The following is a 19096-nucleotide window of genomic DNA, read 5'->3' as shown; positions in this document are numbered from 1 at the left end:
CTTGATATCACGCGTCTCGACCCAACGTTGAACGATTCGTACAAAGGGATACCGCCACACAAGTGCGTACCTAGCTAATGTTTAGTAGTAAGTTAGATCGCTGGCAATAATGAATGCATATAAATTGCATAATAGCACTCTGACGTACTCTCACGGTCAATGAGACGTCGCGGTTTTCTAGGCGCTGAAGCTACCAAGTGAACGCGAACGTTTTTTACTGTATATTATATTCCCCGACAAAAAGTAGACTCGCTCTACCATCAGAACCATGGAGCGCTTAATCCTACAGATAATTATGGCTATGCATTATGGTCTCACTATCTTAACCGATCAGTCTTGGGCTCAATTCACTACCACCCCAAGTTGAAAGAATATTTTTTTAAACACATATATATTTGGTACATCATTTCTTTATTAATGAATACACTGCAACTGTTTCATTATAAAGTGTGCTGAAACAAGTTTCATTAGTCATCCATAAAGCAAATTCTAAAATATAATCTAAAACTAGAAATGTCAACCTCTTAACTTACATTTTGTCTATATACGTACATATGAGCATAACATCCTTAAGTGTTGACAACCTTACTTTTCTTTTGTTAAAACGTTAAACATGATTAAATTCATATATTATACAAACATGCAAAATGAATAAAAAGCTTCTGCAAAAAAAATAAAAAAATAAAACCATCAAAGTTAAAAAACATTATGAATAAAAAAAATAGAAAATACCAAACAACAAGGTATAATTTGAGTCAATATATATAAATTCTACCCTGAAGTTGTGCACACCAGTAGTGTGTTCTATACAATGCAGTAAATGTTGTTCTATGAAGCAATTATGTTGGCAGATATTAATCAATTAAAAAATATTGGACGAAACAAGCTACTGCTACTGTACAGTGCTAACATTGTTTAAACATAGAATCTCAATAGATATCTTACACCTGTAAAAACTAAAGCGTCTTCAAATTAACATTCAAAATAATGACCTACAGAATAAACCCAATCACTATTTGATTCTAATGGTATAGGTACTCAAAATACATTGTGACTAATATTAGCATCCTTTGTTGTACTGCATTACTTTTTACAAAAATGTTCATATAGTACTATCCAATACCTACACAATTTACATTTAAAAATGTGCTTTTCCAGTTTCTTGCACCATTTAGTTTACAAACAAAAGTAAAAAAAAAAAGAGTGGAATAAAATCAGTAATAAAAAACCGGACATCTCAAGCCTAAAATTCTCAATAAAACCTGTTCTGAATTGATACAATGTAGATGTATCTCCTAATAATAACCTATTATACCCTTAGACAATTATTAATGTATGTGTATCAAAATATAATTGTATTTTTATACTTTACAAGTTGCCAATATCAATATGGCATATATGGATCATGTTGCATTGCTCTTACAAACAAAATTATATTTAAATATAAAATTATATTTGAGATAATTGTGAGTGTGAAAGACAAATAATTTGGCCCTCTTTTGACGCAAAACATTACCTTATTATTGAAGGTGCAAACAGTAAAAATTTACCTCAGCATCAGCCTCACAACAATTTGCCATCAGCTTGTCCTATAGCTGGTTGCAATCAGCCTCAATTTTTTCTACCAATGTATCTTTCTAATAGCAATGATGCCGGAATGTTTTACAAATTAATTTGGAATGGATTTCTTTCTCATTACACCTGGTGTTTATACTTGCATAGTATCTTACATTCAATTATGTTGCAGGACTAAGATTTAAAAAAAACATCCTTTAATTTACCATCAAGTTTCCACCATCTATACAAAGTAATGCTAGATATAGAGTGAACGAAAAATTTGTTCATTCGCATGTGGTAATTGTCCATTTATTAATTTGGTGGCACCTGGCGGGCTTGAAATGCCTTCTGACCACGAATCTGAATGAGCTGAGTGCGGTGACGAGCTTGACCATTTTCCAGGTGAGTCTGGCGAGGGGGTTAAACAATTATCTGCAAAGAGGTACGCATTTGTGCTTTCATTACTAGGAGGACCTGTTGAGAGTGGAGGTGTAGCATTACTATGATGCGAAGGAGGAGTTGGATACTTGGCAACATGATGCATTACATTCATATTTGACATTGATTGATGTTGATGTGCAGAACTATAGGAATGTTTGCGGGGGTGAAGATCTTTGACCACCATCATTCCAACGTGATTATCGTGAGCATCAGACATACTTGACACTGCGTACAAAGAACCCGGGCTCTGGTGCAATTGGTGTGACATCATATTTTGTATGGATACTGAAGGATTACAGTATACACTACCTTTGGTCGGTGACCTCATAACCATGTGCGGTTGCTGCATCTTGGGCTCAGATACCATTGGTGTTGCCACCATTGGTTGTGGCATCTGTTGTACAGTCAAGCTTTGTTGGAGATGGTTTAACCCATCATGCACCCATGTTACGTCGCTGCTCATATTCGACATGTTTGCATGGTGAGATGATCCATTCATGTGTGCCATATCGGTGTACAAGTGAGGTGGTAGTTGCATGAGGGCGGTGCTAGCTGGTACAACACCTTCTTCAAGTGCAAGCCCATGTGGCAACATATTTTGCCCATTTGAGTATGGAGGTGGAGTTCTTTCATAATGTGTTTGTGGCGAGTCAAGAGAATGTACAGGTGACATTCCAACACTGGTATCTGTTGAAGACCGCTTTTTTCTCTGCTTTGGCTTCCTCTCCTTACCATTCTCAGACAAAGGAGATTTTGTACTATAATCATGTATAGAACTTGATTTTGACCTTCCTTTCTTTTTTGAGTGCTTGCCCATATGATGCATATAACTCAAATCATAATCATCTTTTCCAACAGGGCTTAAGCCACCATTCATATTCAAAGTGCCTGGGCTAGGAACAACTTTATAAGAATCTAATAATTCAACAATATCAGTCATGTAACTCTCTTGTGCAATATCACGTGCTGATCTATCCATGTGATCTGTAATCTCTCGGTTGACATGGTGATCTAGCAAACATTTTACCACTTCTACAGAATGTTCCTTGGCAGCTATTAACAATGGGGTTTGATCCTGAAATTAAAGGGCAATTATAAAATTAAATTAATTTTTAATTTAAATATTACCATAATATTTCAAAAGTTTCACACTACTGTAAATTTAAATCAAGAAAACGGAACATTCATTATTAAACATTTTAACTTGAATTTTAAGCGTTAAAGTTAGAATTTTCTTTGACTTTGTACAAGGCCTACATTTATTCAACTTTTTAAAACTAATAGCAATAACTTTCCCATTTTGTGAGAATTGTACTTTGAATACCCCTGTCGCTATATAACAAGGCAGAGCTATTATTAGCTAAAAAATGAAATTTGAAAAAAAATAATTTATTTTTTTGTTTTTTTTAAACTTTTTTTTAAAAGCTGTTTTTGAAATTCTTAAATCAGGATGGATTTGGCATCGTAAATTTCCTGGCTGGTATGATTACACCATGCAGGATCGAAAATGTGTTTTTATGTAATGGAATTGTCTTTCCAACAAATGTTCGGCTCGATTAGATAAATACATTCACTGACCGGCGGTAGAAGCACATGGTTAAAGGGTCTTACACAACTGTTCGGGTACGGTAAGAAATAAGTAAGGATTTGTACAATAACAATAGGTGACAAAAAAGATCACCTAAAAATGATTTAAACTTACCATGTGGTCTTGAATGTCTCTATTGGCACGATTTTGTAGCAAAATTCGACATGCATGCACATTATTAACAGATGCAGTCCAATGTAAAGCACTCTTTCCATCATTGTCTGTCAGGTTGACATCCGCATTAGCTTCTATCAGATCCTCTATCATGTTAGAAACGGCTAATCTTGCTGCCATCATCAATGGTGTAACTCCTTTGCTAGTTTTTGCATCAACATTTGTTGCTCTGTTACTAACCAATAACTGTGAAAAAGTTTATAATATTAATTGGTCAGTTCAAATGCTATACCTATCCAGCTTAAAACAATGTACTTGAAATGGATTGATAAAATAATGCTTTTGCTTTAGATGTTTTTCACGCTGCTGCTCTAGACCGCTACGTCACACGAGATGACTCATTTATTAGATGAAATCAAGCAGCAGTTATAGTACTACACTTTGAAATTTTTGCTAAAATGGAAACTCGACTATAATTTATAGGTACCAGCTGCATTTCTGGTATTTATGAGTCCCATGACAATACTGTATTTCGCTGTCAGATAATCATTGAATTATTATCAAAACAGTCCATGAAAGATTTTGTTTGTAATATGATACTTCACACTTGAAGTATCTAAGGCGTGATGAAGTGACCCCCAGACTTGAACTTAGCAATAAAATAAACTAAATTGAGTCTGTTTCATATCAAAGTTATTCACTTCTGTAACAAAATTCACATTATAATTAATTACATTTTTTTCAGGTAAAATAACTATTATGTGACAATAAAATGACACATTCAAAAACAAATTTGAAATAAAAAATATTTTTCAGAGGGACAATATATCTTTAAAACTGTTACATCAATAAGCGAGCAGCGTTTTTTGTAAGAAATATTTCTTGTTTTAAACATGATTTTTTGCAATTGTGATTTTTCAAATTTTTTGTTTTCAGATTACTATATACGGATGAAGCTAGATGGTAACTGAAGACGTAAATAACATGACTAATTGAACTACAGTACAGGCTCCATATTTAGATTTGACCTGGATTTAGTGAGCTTTTGCATTGGTAGACAAAGGAAACAGTAATTTATATCTGCGCAAGCATATAATCCCAGTATATAATTTTGTATAAGATATCTGCACTACTATAAGATAGAGTTCAACATTTAAAAGTTAAAGACCCTGATAGCCAGAGTGTCCAACTAATCTTTTATAATGATCAGAAACAATGGGTTTTCTATGATTCGTTGTCTAATTGAAATTTTATAGGACAAATATACGGTGGTCTATAAGTGTCACAGCAACTTTCAAATAATATCACGGCAACTTCCAAAAAAAGCCATGGCAATTTGAAAAAAGCCATAGCAATTTAATAAAAAACCATGGCAAATTGAAATAAAATGTCACGGAAAATTGAAAATAAAACATCACGGCAAATTAAAAATAAAACGTCACAGCAAATTAAAAATAAAAAATCACGGCAAATTAAAAATAAAACGTCACGGCAAATTGAAAATAAAACGTCACGGCAAATTGAAAATAAAACATCACAGCAAATTAAAAATAAAACGTCACGGCAAATTAAAAATAAAATGTCACGGCAAATTGAAAAAAAAACATCACGGTAAATTAAAAATAAAAGTCACGACAAATTGAAAATAAAACATCTCAGCAATTTAACAAAAATATTACGGCAACTTAAAAACGAAACACCACGGCAAATTAGTATTGAAACACCACAACAAATTAATAATGAAACACCACGGCAAATTACATAATGCCATGCATAAGTGAGTTACCACGGCTGAAGTGAAACCTTTGGAATCTTCGATTTTTTTCAGAGGTAAGTAATTACTTGTGCATTGAAGTAAATATTAATATATTAATTTATTAAAACATTGTGGAATGTAGGGTCTAGACCTTACTTGTAATAAGGCCTATGGTCTAGCCCGGCCTAGAAAGTTCAAGAAGAGTGCAATAACCACGTAAACTGCTGCTGCATTTAAATAAATTAATATAATATTACATCAAAGCACAAATAATTACTTCTCAGAAAAAAATCGAAGATTCCAAAGGTTTCACTTCAGCCGTGGTAATTCACTTATGCCGTGGAATTCTGTAATTTGTCGTGGCGTTTCATTACTAATTTGCCGTGGTGTTTCAATACTAATTTGCCGGGGTTTTTCATTTTTAAGTTGCCGTGGTATTTTTGTTAAATTGATGTGATGTTTTATTTTTAATTTGCCGTGATGTTTTAGAGCACCATTTCGGCTTCTGGTGTCATTTAACAAAATTATATAACACTTATTATTGTTCAGTGTTTTTAAAACATTATTACAAAGAATTCATATTACGTTTCTGTATGTATTTTTCAGGACATTCAAGGACAAATGTTAATTTCAAGGACTTTTCAGTACTTAAAGTAGTTAATTTTTCCAGGAATTTAAGGACGCGTACGAACCCTGCAATTGTGATTTTAATAAAAATGGAATGAAATATAGTATGTGCAAGATATGTATTCACTTTGATTCTTCCTGTTTTATTTAAAAGATAAGCATCCTCAAGCCTCTTCCTTTAGGGTTTGATTAGGTGTTTTTAGTTCATCTTTTTAAACTTTGCTAACCTAAGACCTAGCCTGAGGCACTAATGCAGAAACTTCTCAAACACGTCCATCAAGCCTGGGTTTACAATACATGATCTGTGGACCGTGTCAGTAAGGTGCTCACCGCTCACTCTGTTTGTAACTGTCCCCTTCATTATCAAACAACAGGGTCGGGTAGGTATTCAAGATTGAGTATTAGGGAATGGATTTGAATTGTGTGAAGCATAATATTAACATAATCTATATATAGATTTATAAATCTTTTCACTTACTCTAAACAGATCATATGAATCAGCAGCCACAGCTGTATGTAGTGGAGTTCGCCCATTATTTTCTTCTGCATTTACATGTGCACCTCTGTCTATAAGAATCTTTGCTGCTCCAGCACACATGAACCGGGCTGCAAAATGAAGTGCAGTTTCACCAGTTTTGTCCGTCTTCGCATTAACATTTGCTCCTTGGAGAACAAGATTTTCAATAAGTGCATATGAGTGATCATTTTTCCCCTCTGGATCCCGATCACTGCTTATTACTGCCAACATTAATGGAGTCTTTCCACCTAAAAACAATATAAAAATATATTAAGATTGTTACTTTTACAATTTTCAATAAACAATTCTAGGATCAAACCAGACCCTTGACGTTCCTATGCAATTGATTGATACATTTTTTGTGGTATTTATCAAGTTTTCAAAGCTGTTAGAACTACCATTAATAAAATAATTTATTGAAATTGCCAATGTTGATTTAATATATAAAAATAAATTACTAAAAAACGTAATTTTATATACAATTATTATTTAGAAAACTATTATTCAGGCATTCGCATTTTTGGCAATGTTTTAGTCAGAGTGTCAAAGGTTTTGCATTATTGCAAAATTATCCCTAGCAGTACTACCCCAAAATCTCTCTGAAAAGAAAGTTTGAAATAAAAGGTTTATTTATGCTTATAAAATACATAACAAAGCCGATAAATATAAGTTGGTTGAATCGGGCTTAAATTATTTTGCATGAAGATGTATAGAAATCCAGAAACATCCAGTTTACCTAGCTGCAAATTGTACATAAATCATGATGGGTGGTCGGTTTTTGGAGATTCCATAGTATTGTATCAGCAATAATAGTAGTAATAAGTAAGATTCATTTTTTTTTTTACGATAATGTCTCTTCAACTTTACCTGGACCTCGAACATCAACATCTTCTGCACAATCTTCATCTTGTGGTGGTGTGAGGCAACCATCTTGATAACCACCATTTGCAATTATATGCTGCGGCTTCCATTCACGCTGGTCTAAATCATCATCTGACAATCTGGTCTGTCCCGAGAATGGCGAGTATGGTTCAACCTAAAATATAAATGTGAGTATATTTCTATTATGTAAGCGAGACCCACTTTCCATTGTGACAGCCAAAAAGTCTTAAAAAGAAATAAAAAAAGGAAAACTTAAATTACAAACATTAAATTAATTTTTAAGTAGAATACCTTTCTTCGCTTATTATGTCGTGTGTTGTCTCCAAGATGTCTTGTTAAGTGATCGCCATTCTCATCTACTTCAATGCATGCGCTTGTATCATTACTGATACTGTCGGATGATAATGAACCTTCGCGTCCAACTGGCATCTGTCTTGGAGTTTCCTCGTGTGCCCGTTTCTTTGATTCAGAAATTTTGAAATTGTCTGGGAACCAAGTCATACTTGTTCGGAACTTGCGTTTGTTCACGACAACATAAAGCAATCCAAAAAGCAGGATAATGACAACAGCTGCCGAGATAAGATATGTCTCATTTCCACTAGGATCATCCACATCAATTTTTTCATCTATAAAAGAGCAAAGCAAATTATCAACTAGATTGCAACATGCACCAACGTTAAAATATATGAAAGTCGACACAATTATTATGCCATCCTATGACATGAATTAAATGTTTATAGTGCTGAATTGTATTTATTTTGTATCATACAGCATATTACAGTATTTACAGAATACACAGAATACAGTGTAGCATCTATATATAAATTATGGTTAATTCTGACATAGGCAAGCACAATGGAAAAACTTTCGGACAAATCTCCGCCTTGGTTACCTACCTCATCTATCTGAGATGTACCGCGAAACTTAGATTTGATAACATTAGTTTCCACTATTAAGATATTGTTCCATATTTCTATCTTAGGAAGATATTATAAAGGGTTTTAACACTAAACTTCTGATTTCATTGGTAGATTTTCAATTCAATTTTAATTCTATGCGGTCCAAGTAATTTCCGGGTTCATTAGTAGATTCATCGCACTGTTATCTACAATTTACCAAGCATTTGTTATTCTTTTTACCACTTTTCATATCAGAGGATTTTATTTTATTCTAAATGTTACCATATTATTAAAACTAACAAAATTAAACATATCCCTCGAATAAGCACCTCCCTTAAATGAACTCCGCCTCCCCATCTCCGCCCTATAAGGGCCCAACCAAACACTATACTTTAAAATGTTATTAATCATCTAAGACAGATGTGAAACAGAGTAGGTTTAGTTTTACAAATGTCAAGCATTTCAATAATGGTAACCGCCAGAAAACGTACAAGGAGCCTGAAAGTCCTTCTAAAACCTTTTTATCAGAGTCATTATCATTCCGAGAACCATCGTCTACACTTCCTAGAGGGGGAGCGAGCGGCGCGAGCATACCCTCTAGTAGATGAAATTAAGAGATCCATCTTTTAATCCAATTGTAAAACGATGATGTCATCAAATTGACATATAAAGATAACAATTTTAGGAGATAATTACCTAAATAAACTGAAAAATTTTGGCATGTAAAAGTGAGATGCGCTCTTTTTAAATGTATTTATTTATTTTCACTGTATGTAGTATGTATACAGTTGTATATACTTAGACAAAAAATAGAGGGCACACTAACATTTTATTTTCTTCAGGTCACAATGGCATAATCGCTTTTCTGTGCGCAATATTCTAACGTATGTGGTGTTTGCACGGCAGATGACCTAACTCGTCCATAGTGACGAGTTCAAATCTAGTTATTCTAATTTTTTTATATGATGACGTAGGCCTAATAAAAATTAAAAACTTATGTGAAAGAAAATTGATTCAGCAAGAACATACTAAAATCTAGGAGGAAATGGGGAGCGCATCAGCGCGATGCGCTCTATTAACAGAAAGAGATTCTATTTTTAAAATTCGAGTGGTCATATGGTGACGTCAAAACATCCGGTAGTTACAAATTTTACATCAGCTTCCAAAATACATTTTAATGGTGTAACCAGCCATCCCGAGGAGTTATAACTGTTTAAAAATAGGTATATTTTTCCATAAATTTGCAATAAATTACCCATGAGTATTTAAGTTTAACGTGCACGTGCGTCGTTATTTTGTAAAAAAAAAAATTAACTGCAAAAACCATTTTTCTATCCTATGAACGAGCCGTGCCCACAATCATGTGCGCAAAACGCACATTTTTAAAAATGTACGCAAAATTATGTTCACAAACAATAGGTGATATGCTGCGCACAAAAATCGTGGAAAGATGAACTAGATTTGAACTCATCGCTTTGACAAGTTCGGGTTATCTGCTGAAATGCAACATGCACATACGTTAAACTATATAAACGTTGACAATTAACCGGGGGGTTTCGCAATCTTACGAATACGATAACGAAAACGAATACATCACGCACACATATTCGTTTTTAGTGAGCCAGTAAAAATCTGTTTCGCATGGCAACAAAATATTGAGGGCGTCGTCCAAAATATGACGTGTTATGCGTTAAATTTGAGCGAAGCGCAGGTACGTGTTGCTTGGCTGCCTAGACCTAGCATAACATCAAAGCGAGTGAAGACCTTAAAAACTGCTATTTATCAAAATTGACCTGGCATTTTAGTAAATTACTTTAGTAAATTACTTTCAATAAAAGTATAATTATATATTATAATCATGAATCATTCCGGATTCAAATGCAAAATGTGAGCACTTTATAGACGGTTACATTGAACCGAACATTTATAGTTTAGAATTAATGTTCTGTGCCTGATTTGTGTATATATATATATATATACATCATTTATCTCATATACTGTAATATTTGTGGCAAACAGTACTTCGGAGAAACAAAAAACACTCTCCGTATGAGAATGACACAACATAGATCAGCTATCAAAACATTAAAGCATGATCAACCTATAGCCGAACATTTTAATTCAGCTGGTCACTCGATTGCAAATTTCAGAGTTATTGCAATAGACCACGATGTCAAATGGAGCGACAAAACTCGCAAAGACAAAGAAAACCACTGGGAATTACTACTTAAAACCACAAAACCTTTTGGACTTAACATTAGGAACATACTCCCAGATCGGTAAAATTATTCCATTGACTACCAAAATTTAAGTTTCAATATTAACCACCATTTAAGCTGTTTTTTAGTCTCATTCAAAATTTTTTATATCTCTACCAAGCTACCTTCTTTGTTTTCTACTCTTATTCAGACTCCACCCTGGCTCCCTTTGTTATATTTCTTTATTCCTGTCCACCCAGGCAGCACTTGCCAGCTTTATACTATGACGTTATCCAAATTCCTTCACTTGCACTGATGAAGGGCTAGTGTTGCCCGAAAGCTCTGCTAACTTTTCTGGCTGTTTACTTTATCGTTTTGATTTAGCTTTTCGCTTTTTATTTTTGTATCTCCATTGAGATCCAGCCACTGATACCCACAGCATTGTCATTTTTTTCAGTAATTTGCCTTTGGATCTATATATATATATACGGTGATATTCGTCAACACAAATACGCTTTACGAATATAAAATGGGATCAGCTCAAAAGTTTCACTCGTTTTCGTTATCGTAAGGTTGCGAAACCTCTTTATTATGCCATCCTATGACATGAACTAAATATGTTTACAGTGCTGAATTGTACCTATTTTGTATCATACAGCATATTACAGTATTTACAGAATACACTGTATATGTTATATACAGTGTAGCATAGATGAAATTACAAGACCCATCATTTAAATCAAATTATTAACACGATGGCATAATCAAATGGACATATAAAGATAACAATTTTAGAAGCTAATTATCTAAAAAATTACATTAATAAAAATGGTTCTGGTGGAGTTTTCTCTAACTACAAACTGTAGGTTCAGTGTACATATCTAGCTCATGTGCACTTTAAAGAACCTAGTACATCTTTCAAGACAAGTAGGGGGTTGAACTGGTCCACACACAGCCACTGTGCAATTTTGACTGGACTGTTTTGGAGGTCTTCACCATCCTTCACTAATAATGTACATCTTAGTTGAATAAATAGGTAGGACACAGGCATAGGCCAGGCTATGTATGTAACTTAGGCCTAGCCTAGATTTTTCTGAATATCCATTGCATGCCTATGTACGTCATCAAGCACTTATAGATCTGATTAAATTGAGGAAAAACATGCAATAAAAAGACTCAACTCCAAGTAGTAGGGTGGGTAAAAAATAAGTACTATAGTATCTTATCTATATTTCAACAAAAACACAGTGCTTACCATCTACTCGTAGAATTGGTAGAGAAAACGAACCAGCTGATGCTAGTGCACCTAGGAAGGCTGCAGCCTCTGCTGATGTTTCAAAACAGGTTAATGAAGCCTTTAAACAACCTCTATTATCAAGCCTTATATAAACTTTGGTCCTGAAAAAAAAAATGTAGTACTAATTTTTTTTTTATGAATTAGTAGAGCAATCAAATTAACTTTGTATTCCACTATGCTTTACATACTATGTTCAATAGAACATGAACAGAGAAATGTTGTGACCTTTGACCATAAGCTAACTACTACATGAATTTTTTTATTTGCCCAGTTTAATTAAAATCAGCCCAATTGTGTAGTCTTTTACTCCACAACTCTCACAAAACAGGTACATTGGCATTTTTATTTAGTAATAGAGTTGCACATACCCAAACTCAACTGCAGTATCAGAATATCTTGTTTTACGTCTAGAATTGATAAATCTACGTACACGTTGCAAATTCAACCCACTGTTAGCATCAATATCTGACCGCCATTCATATATCATAGGAATGCCATTTTTATCATTTAAAATGAAAGCGGTCGTACGCAAGATAATACTCAGATTACGTAGAAATGCATGCGATACTACAGGCGTCAGCATAAGTTCGTAATCTATGCTGAGAATAAGAACAAGTGTATCTTCGACATATACAGGTGGATCAGTATCGCAGTCTAAACCATCCCAGACACATTCAGCTGCTTTGCAACCTTCATCACACATTTTATTCATAAATTTGCTTTCACAGTAGGCATCATAAACAGTGCTAGAAAGACAATTATATTGTGACATATTAGAATAAACAAGCAGATTTCAAACTAAAGTTAATATTGTATCATTTTGATCACCCTTCATTATATATAAATAGATACATTGTAAGTTTATAACCACATTTTTGTTAATTTGAATTTCATTTATGATTAAACTATGAATAATAAAAAAAAAAATTTCTGCACTTTGTATTATAAATATTAAGTACGTATTTAACCATGAAGTTATAAATTTGCGTTCGTAAAATTGAGAATTCGTAAATTGAGGGTCTTTTACTGCAGGTGAAATATCTTTATTATAAAAGGGAGCATTTGTATGTTTGTTTGTTTAACAATTTTTGGTATTGCACGCATTCATATACATAGGAATATATCTTTGCAAATATCTACTAAAACTAATTTGTAAATAGTTGAAATACATACTTGCATTGATGTACTGGTCTTTCACAATCATAACCATCAAATATACATTCTGATGTATTGCACTCTGGATTACAGCTATAATCTTGGAAGACGGAATAGCAATGATCAACTGCACAATCTGCCCACGGATCAACACCCACAGAACAGTCTGTTCCGTCCCAGTTACAAGCATGATTGTTACACTTGTTCTGAAACATTTCATATACATTTGATAGTATTATTATTCAATAAATTAAAATACAAATAAAGTTTAAATATTGATATAATCAAATTTGTTTAATTTACTTACATCACAAATGTCATTGCCACCTAATCCTTCACATTCTGGATCAGCACACTGGTCATCTGATGGATTTGGCGGACGGGTAACTGCATCAACCTCTTGTCCAATACCACCTAGGAAAGAAGGATCATCGACTTCACAACGAATGCCATTGTGTTCCGACGGGCAATCACATAGAAAATGACCAACCTGATCTTGGCAGATTCCATTGTTTTCGCAAGGCATTGACATGCAGTCATCTTCGTTGATTTCACAGTGAATGCCAGATGTTCCAGTTAAACAGAAACATTTGAATCCGTTGTCTAGATTTTGGCATGTTCCTCCATTCTGGCATGGATCACGGCTACATGAAAGCAGTTGAAGATCACAAGACTTGCCATAATAGCCCTAATAAAGTGCAACATTTTCAGAATTATACAACCATTCAGTTTAATACAAACACATTTTTTACCTTTGACTTGATGATCAATATCTTTAATAGTAAAATCGCTAATTACTAAAAATTTCTATAAAATATCAATTTCTTTCAATTGTCTTCATTGAAAATGGTCAAAACTTACATATGAGCAGTTGCAGTGAAATCCAGTTAGTGTGACTGAGCATGTTCCATGTAGACATGGGCTTGGAGTACATTTCTGTATCTCAATGTCACATAATCGTCCTGTAATGATTAAATTGATTAAGTAATTATTATCAATGGAAATGTTGTTCTGCTACAATCAAACAGACTATTCAAAACAATCAGCTATCTTAATGTCAAGTTCCACTAGATATGTTCAGAAAACAGAAATTTAAAAATGGTTTCTAGCAATATCAATCGGTTTTAAGCCATGTCATACTAAATGTATTGGATGACAGTAACCCCCTAAAAAAAACCTGGGGAAAGTGTAAAAATATTTTTGTGACATCACAAAAAGAAACTTTTGTATTACAGAAATATGAATTTTAGAGTAAATCATTGATTGATGCGAAACTATGCTAGTAATTACTTATCCCTTTGCGATTTTTATTTTTGGATAAGTAAGTTAGATTTGAAAAAAATAAATAAAAATAAATTCATATTATCAACCATAGTTGTTTTCAAGCATATCTTTCACAAAATTCATAGCCATGCCTATTTTGTCTGTGTACACAGAATTATTTTTCATGCATGAGAATCACACGAGTTATCACATATCTTCCCCCTCGATCATATCAACCTCTTGTGCGGTGATTATTTTTTTATTACTATATTGTTGAAATGACGGAAGAAATTGATGAAAATTCATCCACATTAAACAGTGGACGGTGAGTGTGTTGTTAACATCGTTTTGAAGAGACAGTTGGACGAATTAATGGTGTTTGAAAATGACATGGCCTAGGCTAGTAGTAGCATACTGCAGCTGGATGTGTAGCTGCCTTGAGGCAAGAACGTATATCGAGACATGGTCCTCAATGAATTGTCGAGGGGGATAATGGTTAAGATTGATTTTTAAAAGATACATTGATTGATTGATTTTGTCAGAATCTTTAATTTAGGATAATATCCTGGTAACGCAAACACAAAAGCCTGTATCACTGCACATCGAGCCATATACACTCTTGAATAAAACAATCCGATCAAAGATCCCTCCCGATCATTCAACTCGTGTCACCCGACATACAATGTTAACCTCACTGGTCTAGTGCATTTGACCTTTACAGCCAAACCAATGCTGAACCATGGAAACAAGAAAGGAGAGGCGGTCTCACAGCCAATTATCATTATTGAATGAATTGATGAACTCATGAATTGAAAGCATGTACTCTTTTATCCTTAGGATTATCGTGATGCTAATTTGAGATGTATATACGAGACTTGGTTTAAGGACACTGCTACTGAATATGACACAAACAATGATGGTTTTTCTTGTGAAAGATCTGACCGAAGACTAGATTTTGGTAATCCATCAGTGAAGGTGGTTGTCAACAATCTATGGTGTAACAATGTAACAGTTACAGAGGTCTATATCCACTTGAGAGCGAATAATGATGGTAGCTGCATCTGATATTCAAAGTATATTATCAGTAGGTAGGAAAAAATAACTGTTGTTATGTCAACATAAAGATAAATATTTTCACTTTTTATAATACAGTTTATATAAAGTTAGTAATAAACTACAATATGTATTTTGTATTGTTACATCTGTTATTACATCACCATTACATTAAATTAGAAATATAAAGTAGACATTTTTTTCATTTTTGTCGAATAGATCAAAACGGAAGTGCTTAAGTCATGGTCTGCGAATTATATGATACTCCTAGTGTGCCAAAATCTTTTTACCAGAGAAGTCCCTGTTTTTAGTCGAATCACTGCTTGGACAGTAGAAACCTAACCTAATAGATTTTGATACAATACAGATTGCCTGTCATGTGTAGTCTGTCCATTAGGTATACAACATTTCAGCAATACCAATTATTTCATTTTTTAGATGGATAAATATCTGTAGATTGCTACTGTAGCCTTTGAGGCCTAAATTGCGCTGTCATTTTTTCCTAAAGCCTATATACTATAGGCATTCCAGAATTGAACGCTCTACCTGTCTCTGACTGACTTTAAGACCCAACTGGACATTGACCGTATCGCTAAGCTTGCCCACAAACAAATTTAATTGCAACTAGCTAGGCCCATGGGAATGCAACCTGTATGTGGTAGCCTATATGATGGCGTTTTTTACAGTAGCTATAAGATTCAGATCAGGCGGTATTAATGCTAGTTCATAATAAACATCCGAGGCGGTTTCGACTTTTCGGTCAACCTACTAGTTATTATTTTCTACCGATTCCAAAATGTCCAGTTTCCATAATACATTTTTATGCATTTTTAATGCGAGCTTTTAGAGCCTATTCAAAAACGTAGAATTATTGGTAGCGGTAGTGGTATTGTAGCTTGATTATTAATTTCCCCAGATTGATCATTAAGAATTGATATCAATAGGTTCATTTTATAACAGCTATTAAGGGGCTAAGAACTGTTATTAAGGGGTCCTCTTTAGAACTGATATTAATGTGTCCTCTATAAAAGGAGTCCTCAGAACATGATGCAAGAGATGTTCTTGCAAACTGTTTCAGATGAGTAGCCTAATTATTAATTAATTAATTTTGTGTTTGTTTTTAATTTAACTTTTATACATTTTAATTTTTCATTATTATTTGTATCCTGCAACTATGGAGGTGACTGTGTAGTCCAATCCCAGATATACACCGACGACCACAAGATGGCAGGTAAAAACAGCAGCAGTTCTGGGCTTGTCTAAATTCAGCTCACAGGTTCTCGCTTGTCTCGGTCGCTGTGAGATGATGTTCTGTCACTTGCTAGTATCTCACTTGATTTGATGTCAATGCCAGCAGGTATTACAGGCATCTTTATACCTGAGCAATGGACGGCCTTTGCTGCGTGTTCCAAAAGCGAGTTCACTGTATAGGAGTTACTTAGGGATACATTCGCAGTCGATCCTGATTGTATTTAACCTCCTTTGAGTAAGCATGGTAAAGATATCATGACATCCTGCCATCTTTAAACACTCTCCTTACTTTGTCTTGCCAATTGATATGTAAAATGCGTCAAAGACTGCGCATGTGAAAGGCATTAAGTTGTTTCTCCTGTTTTTTATATGTTGTCCACACCTCAGAGGCATACAAGAGCATGCTAAGTACACATGCTGAGTAAACTTTAATCTTAGTTTTCACCGACTATTATTATTCCACACTCGGTTCTTCAATCTTGCCATCATTACAGCCTTACATAGACATGTCTCAATTTCTATATCCAGAGATAGATTGGCAGTGAAGTTGTCCACATCCTCCAATGTAGTGTCATTGACCTTGATGGTGGTAGGGTCTGTGATGCTGATGCTGTGCATGACTTTTGTCTTGCAGATACTGATTGTGAGACCAAACTTCCTACAGGTTGATAAATACTGTCATGGTAGCTTGAAGATCTTCAGCAGAATTAGCTACAAATGCAGCATCGTCTGCGTACAGCAGGTCCTTGATTTATACATGCACGTATTTGATTTAGCACAAAGTCATTCAGCACAATAGCAAATATATCCCAAAAGATCGTTATTCAAAGAAACTTTACCATAAGTGGTTTTGGGGAAAGACTTCAGCAGCTTAAGGAGGAGTGGTGGACAGCCTATATTGTATGTATTTTTATCGTGTGTTTGATCTTTGGAATACAAATTGTAATTGCATATTTGACAATAAATTTGAACTTGAACTTGGACATGTATATCTAGTAATGCATCATTTGGCGATTGTTAACGGATTACACTATTTTTTAAAATCCAAATATTGGGTCTGGATATAATATATAGAATAAATATATAAATAAATAAACGACTAATGTACTTCTTTATATACTATATATTTAGCCAAATATTTTTCTGAGCAGAGTTTAGTACAATGAACATTTACGAAATATGATGGTGCTGGCTGCTGTTGATGGAAATAAATTATCACTTTAATCAAAAAGTAATTTGTGTCCTGTTTAAAAATCCTGCTAATGTTACAAACTCATTGTCGCCATGTACGTCCATGAATGTGCATTTACACCGCCTTCTCCTCTTCCTGGAAGTACATTGGTCGACTTAAGCCTAGTTAGCGAATTTAGAACTGCGAGGCCTAGCTTACATTGTAGTCTACGCAAGTGATTTAATGTGAGGTGTACAAATACTTTCTTTTACTTGTACAATCTTCGGAAATATGCGTTTTTCAGACACAACAATATTGTGCAATATCAATATTTTCAGCAACGTGTAAATCGTGTATGATGTGCTTGTTTATTAGATGGTGATTGGCCTGCTGCCGTGGACACAACCCTAGGTTTTGGAAATTAAACTTGCCGATCTCACATATGTGGGTATAGAACGTTCATAACAATTATGATAGCGTGTCAGTTGGTCGACCAATTTATGGTTTTATAGTGAAATTTAATTTGTTTATTTCTTATGTTCTACTAGTTATTCGAATCTAATTTTGTGTGTGTTGTTTACTAACATTAAAAGGATTCATACAAAGTAATTTTTAAAATCCTTTCATATCCAATTTAAGTCCTTACCCTCGAAACCAGTCTTGCACATACAACGGTAGTCATTGGTTTGTTGGATGCAATCTTTGGTTCCTGTTGAGTTGCATGGGTTAGACAAACATTCATTGACATCTCCTTCACACCGTTGACCAACAAATCCCGGAGGACATTCACAATGGAATGTGTTAATTCCATCTATGCATGTGCCATCATGAAAACATGACGTTGAACCACAGTCGTTCCAGTTATCTTCACAATTGTCACCTAAAGAAGAAACAGTACAGTTACAAATATTGTGTGCCAATAGTACGTATCCCAATGAAAGCACACTTTTGATAGTATAATATATATATTATATATAATGATATAGAAACTATATATTCAATCTTAATTAATACTTAAAAATTTATGTAAGTATGTAATCTATGTATAAGTGTGTTTATAATTAAAATCAATGAGAAAAAACCAAAACAATTGTTCAAATTGTTTTAAATCATACAGCATTCATACAGTTATCAATTTAATAAGAAACATTTTACAGTTTTCTGAAATCCCCTGAACGCTATTGGATGTTACTTTTGTTTTTTACGCTTGGCTGGTCATGTTTGCGTGTGACGGCTTCCATATGGCGTACCAGGCGAAAATCGTGTCCTAGAATCACCGCCGCGCAGCGGGTTAATGTTTTTAAATTGGGTATGCTCAAGAGGTGCG

The 19096-nt window shown here is 34.1% G+C and overlaps 1 protein-coding gene across 1 annotated transcript in view; it reads right to left on the bottom strand.

Moving 5' to 3' along the window:
* Positions 1-378: 378 nt before the first annotated feature.
* The window catches only part of LOC140046566 (uncharacterized), a 74447-nt gene continuing 55729 nt past the window's right edge, over positions 379-19096 (bottom strand). Inside the window, exons 17-27 of the mRNA XM_072091259.1 lie at positions 18416-18649; positions 13893-13993; positions 13339-13719; positions 13050-13237; positions 12245-12622; positions 11835-11977; positions 7774-8108; positions 7468-7636; positions 6562-6848; positions 3701-3946; positions 379-3073 (exon numbers count right to left, since the gene is read on the bottom strand). Of these exons, the coding sequence (XP_071947360.1) occupies positions 1814-3073; positions 3701-3946; positions 6562-6848; positions 7468-7636; positions 7774-8108; positions 11835-11977; positions 12245-12622; positions 13050-13237; positions 13339-13719; positions 13893-13993; positions 18416-18649 (3722 nt within the window). The 3' untranslated portion in view covers positions 379-1813. The remainder of the gene's footprint in view (positions 3074-3700; positions 3947-6561; positions 6849-7467; positions 7637-7773; positions 8109-11834; positions 11978-12244; positions 12623-13049; positions 13238-13338; positions 13720-13892; positions 13994-18415; positions 18650-19096) is intronic.

This window comes from Antedon mediterranea, chromosome 4, assembly GCF_964355755.1.
Source record: "Antedon mediterranea chromosome 4, ecAntMedi1.1, whole genome shotgun sequence".
Taxonomy (NCBI): Eukaryota; Metazoa; Echinodermata; class Crinoidea; order Comatulida; family Antedonidae; genus Antedon; species Antedon mediterranea.
The sequence above is the reverse complement of the archived record's forward strand: the minus strand, read 5'-3'. Positions and strand labels throughout refer to the sequence as shown.